Genomic DNA, 5,241 nt, shown 5'->3' with positions numbered 1-5,241 from the left:
TAATATTTCAAATATGTCCTTAATTTGTTATTTTTTTTTCAACTCAATCTCTTTCTACTTCTTATTCACATCCAAAATAGAATAATTCCATCACAACCAATTCTATCGTTGTATAATTTTGCAAGTGCTACGATTACTAATAAGTATATATAAAACATATGTTATCATAAAAACAAGTACCTATATGAGATTAAACAAAAGTAACGGGGGCTAATCTGGAATATTTGATCAACAAATCCAAATTCTGCTGTAGCGCAGTGAGTGTCCATATGTCGCAAACGAACAAGATGCTAGAGAGAGCACTTTCTACAAGGCGAACGCCGCATGCCGGCGAAGACGGCACCTCCCTCAACGAAGACGGTGGCGCCGAAGAAACCGGGGACGAGTCCAAGACACGGAAGCACATATCAGTCGCTATGCGGATCAGTAATTATCTGACCCGAACTGGATACATCTGGCCCATTCTCATAATCGGGCTTCCTATCGTGATTATCTCTTCTTTCATTTATCATACGCATGATTTGGTCTGCATCTCTGTCTCCTCATCCGATCACACTTCGCGGTTGAGATTCTTCGGGTTCGATGGGCTTGAATCGGATTTCGGATCTCTTGGGGTTCCCTGGTGTATGTAAAACGTAGCTTTTGCAATTTTTCCTTTATTTTTTGAAATGTTAGGGTTTTAGAATTTTTTTCCCAAAAACGAATAACGAAATTCGAAGCAAATAGTTTATTCTTACTCATTTATGTTTGTAATGATCAAATACATTGCGCGTGGATATAGATTACCATACTTTGTTTTTGTTGTATTGAGGATTGATCGAGAGATCTGAAGCTCAACTTAGCTAAAAAAAATTGAGTTTGCATAGTAAGCAGCTGAATAATCCTCATTGAACACACAACTAAATTCCAGGTTCGCCCCATCTAGAAAGAGTTCATTTTTATGAGAAGTTGATTTATTAAAGCAGAAATCATTTCAAAATGAAATTGTTGGAATGGACTATTATACTATCTTCGTTTGGCATAAAATATTGTAGCAACATAACATGGTCATTGACTTCTGTGATTAATGATAACACGCCAAACACTCAATCCTGTATATTTTAGTGAATCCATTTGCTAAGATTTCCTATAGAATGATAAAATTATTGATGGGAAAATTATTCCTTAATCAAATTCTCGAGAATCAATTTAAGATTCATATTTCCATGCAGTGCAATAAGAATTCAGAGTGTTTTGTGTGCTGGTTTTAAAATTTTGTCATTTGGTAGCAAAGAAGGTTGTCTGAGTTTATACCTATTTAATTATCCTTGTCTAAAGGCAGATCGAAACAAGGAAAAACTGTTGAATGGACATCAAAGGATTTACTCAAAGCTCTTGAGGAGTTTGTGCCAATATACGAGACCCGTCCTATAAAGAACAACATGTATGGGATGGGATTTGACCATAGTTTTGGACTTTGGTTTATCACACAATGGCTCAAGCCTGACTTGATGATTGAAAGCGGAGCTTTTAAGGGACATTCTACATGGGTTTTAAGGCAAGCAATGCCGGAAACACCTATTGTGTCACTTTCGCCTCGTCATCCAGAAAAGTACCTTAAGAAAGGACCTGCTTATGTTGATGGAAATTGCACTTATTTTGCTGGAAAGGACTTTGTTGATTTCGGGAGCATGGATTGGGCAAGAGTGATGAAGAAACATGGGATAAAAGATCTCAGCCGGGTTTTAATCTTCTTTGATGATCATCAAAATGAACTAAAAAGGTACATCTTTATAAATTTTACAGATTCCACTCCATGAAACTCCAAGTATCCGTTCTATTATAGCTTTACTCTTTGATGGTAGATTAAAGCAAGCACTTAAAGCTGGCTTCAAGCATCTAGTTTTTGAGGACAACTATGATACTGGAACTGGGGACCATTATTCCTTCAGGCAAATATGTGATCAATTTTACATAAGAGGTATGCTGTTTTCTATTTCACTGCCTCTTGATGTTGATCACTCTGTAACCTTGCCTGTGACGCAAGATCTGTCTGTTGATTTTGAATTGCCTTGTATTCTATTCTGTCAGATTTATTTGCTCTGTGTTCTCCAAGAGTGGCCATCATCCCCTACCAGGGGTTGCCGGTGCCTTTTTCCTTTCACATAATTTTCTGAAACAGATTATGGTTTTTGCTTTCCACTTGACTTTCAGTTATTTGAATAGTATTGTACATGAAACTGAGAGAACAATTTTAACAGCATTGATGCGGATGAGTGATACTTTCTCGTGGAGCTAGAAACAAGTCATAAACCTGATTATGTGTATTATGGTTTTTGCTTTCCACTTGACTTTCAGTTATTTGAATAGTGTTGTAAATGAAACTGAGAGAATAATTTTAACAGCATTGATGTGGATGAGTGATACTAACTTGTGGAGCTAGAAACAAGTCATAAACCTGATTATGTGTATTTTGGTTTTTGCTTTCCACTTGACTTTCAGTTATTTGACATGAAACTGAGAGAACAATTTTAACAGCATTGATGCGGATGAGTGATACTTTCTCGTGGAGCTAGAAACAAGTCCTAAACCTGATTATGTGTATTGAGTCGTGTGGCACTGAAGAGCAGATAATTGTGGATGGCTTGGTGTTTTTATACAAAACCACTAAATAGATTACCAAAATCTAAGAGTGTATACTGTTTGAGCTGGAAAGTTTCTGTTTTATAAAAGTCAACTGTCAATTTCAGTTTAAGAGTTTTTCCAAACCACGACTGAACCAAAATATGCAGTTTAATTTCGTTTAAACCACAAAAACTTTATTAAATAAGATAATATATATAATGTAAATTATGAAGTGGATAATAACATATCTATTGTCTATGATGACATAAACTAAGTTCTAATAAATTTTAAAAGTCTGTATATTTTCCATATTTACGCACATATAAAGAGAAACAACATAGTTTGGGGACAAAACAACATAGTTTGGTTTGGTTCAGATCGGTTTGATGTAAATGGTTGGGTTTCAATTTGATCCAGGATTGTAACTTTCAAGCTGCTAACTAAACTGTTCTGGTTTCAGATTGATTTTGAGGTTTTCAATTTATTATGTAGGCTGTCCAAATCATTCAATAATTTGACACTAAAAGGGTGCATAGCTGCTTTACTGGCTAACAACTTTTCCTAATCAATTCAACCAAGCAATCTAATCAATTCAACTAAGCAAAGAGAACTATATATGAGTAGCCAAAAAATGACAGAGCTTGTCAATATTAATGCTTAATTCTCTTTGTAATAATCATTAACCCCACCCCAATATTATTTTCCTTCAGAAGTTAAAATGGTTTTTAATTTCATTTCTTCATTTCCTCTTAGGCTGTGAATATCTTGATGAGTTTAATACGGTAGGTGGATGAATATTTGAGAGCAAAGCTTGCGTGTTATTTGTCCATTTTTCTTGAACAGTAAACCATTCATTTCGTTGATCACACGTTCTTCGTGTTATTTGTCCATTTTTTTGAACAGTCAAACAATTTGTTTTCTTGATCACACGTTCTCAGTCAGTTTATTTGGGATCTTTTTTGTTTGCTACGGTCACTGTATAATAGATCTGTCTATCCAGGTGGCGGACATAGCTGTTTCAAAGAGAGCGACGAAGCCAGGATAAGATTTAGAAGGAACAAATTCTGGGACAAAGCAGTTGATATAGATGAGCTCTGTGGACCCAGAGAAGCCTGGTGGGGCGTAAGAGGGCATATGCGGGATGATTTTAACCATAGCAACAAGGCAATTACTTATACTGAACATTTTGAGAACAGCAGATTTGTTGAGTCAGTACTCGATGTTTACTGGGAGCTTCCCCCTGTTGCTGGTCCTTCACTAACACATCAAACAAGGTACGATCCAGCTCGTGCATCTACTCCTGTCATAGAAGATGGTAGATATGGCTTATTCAAGAGGCTTGGTTTGTCTCAATTTGATAATTCTGTGTTCAATGGATACACCCAAATGGTGTATCTTCAGGTATCTGAACCAGAAACATGATACCGTTGAATCTGGGAATCGGTTTGGTTTCAAGTGCTTGTAATTTTGAATTAGTCGATGATATTAGGCACTGTTGTCATTAGATGTTCGTGGTTCTTTAGATGTCCTTCAGTCCGTGGTAATGCCGCAAATATTTATTGTTAGTTTGTCGTTCCTTGGTTCTTTTGCATAGTTGAGTATCCATACGTGTAATGCTACGTTATGAATGAGCTGTATCAGGAAATCCAGTCCTTTTTTTGTTGACATGATGCTCTAGTTTTGGCCCTTGCAACCAAATGGACATCTCTGGTCTGCAAGGTCTTGTGTGGCGTTGATAGAGATGTTGGGACGCAGGAAACTTGTTATAAGGTGGGTTTTCAGCAACTAAATTCATAGAAAAGTCTCCTACCCGTGCCATGTTAATTTCGTGAGACGAGCCCCACACTCTGTATTCAATCCTTTCCGACTTATAGATATTATTGGAGCCTCCATTTCACTCTCCAATATTTTTAAATTCGAAATAGATTCTATAGCAAATAAATAAATATAAAAAAAAACTTGCAGATTAGAATGATTTGTTTTCACACTTTAAGATAATAATCAAGTATTTAAGTTATCGCTTCCAACTTAGTTTGTATTGCAAATAAAGGGTTCTTTGTGTGTGTGTGTGTGTGCAGATATTTTTTTTGAAAAGGGTTCTTGCCTCTTGGTGTATAAATGGTGGCAACTTTGAGTGAATTAATAGGTTGATAGGAAATGCACAAAAGGGATCAAATTCAAATTCAAATCATTGGAGAGAAGAAACTTTTTTGCGCCAACTTCATTTGACCAATGTGAGTAATATGTCCATTATTGGAAATTCTCTTTGTAACCGAAACATATGTTACATGTCCCATTTCCTCGGTTTTGGAGCGCTTTCTATTTTCCTGGTTGAAAAATATAAAATCATAAAAACAGTTATAATAATTTTTGCACTAACAATAATAATAGTAGTACTGAGAACCACCAACAACAAATTTTACTTTAATTTTCTTAATAATGAGCGAAAAACATTTCTAATCCACTCATATTTACCAATCATAGAATAAATATAATCAATTAAGTAATAAATATTTGATTTTTATGACGATGAAACTCGTAGCCATTACATTTAGATGGACACTGGGTAAATCTTTAGGTAAATGTAATAACATGCAAACTATGCTAGTCAGGTAAACTGTATTAGACAAACCTTGT

General features: G+C 35.5%; 1 protein-coding gene across 2 annotated transcripts; it reads left to right on the top strand.

Moving 5' to 3' along the window:
• Positions 1 to 207: 207 nt before the first annotated feature.
• Positions 208 to 4,269, top strand: LOC140822979 (uncharacterized). Of its 2 annotated transcripts, none has more exons than XM_073184028.1 (4): positions 208 to 426; positions 1,318 to 1,762; positions 1,845 to 1,960; positions 3,605 to 4,269. In XM_073184028.1, the coding sequence occupies exons 1-4, from the start codon at positions 270 to 272 to the stop codon at positions 4,024 to 4,026; spliced, it is 1,140 nt and encodes a 379-aa protein (XP_073040129.1). In that variant the 5' UTR covers positions 208 to 269; the 3' UTR covers positions 4,027 to 4,269. The 2 variants fall into 2 exon arrangements, with proteins under 2 accessions (XP_073040129.1, XP_073040128.1); XM_073184027.1 differs by having other exon boundaries at positions 217 to 624.
• The last annotated feature ends 972 nt before the right edge of the window (positions 4,270 to 5,241 follow it).

The sequence above is a fragment of the Primulina eburnea genome, chromosome 2, assembly GCF_022965805.1.
Source record: "Primulina eburnea isolate SZY01 chromosome 2, ASM2296580v1, whole genome shotgun sequence".
NCBI classification, from domain to species: Eukaryota; Viridiplantae; Streptophyta; class Magnoliopsida; order Lamiales; family Gesneriaceae; genus Primulina; species Primulina eburnea.
Note: the sequence above shows the minus strand (reverse complement) of the source record. Positions and strands in the feature narration are given on the sequence as shown.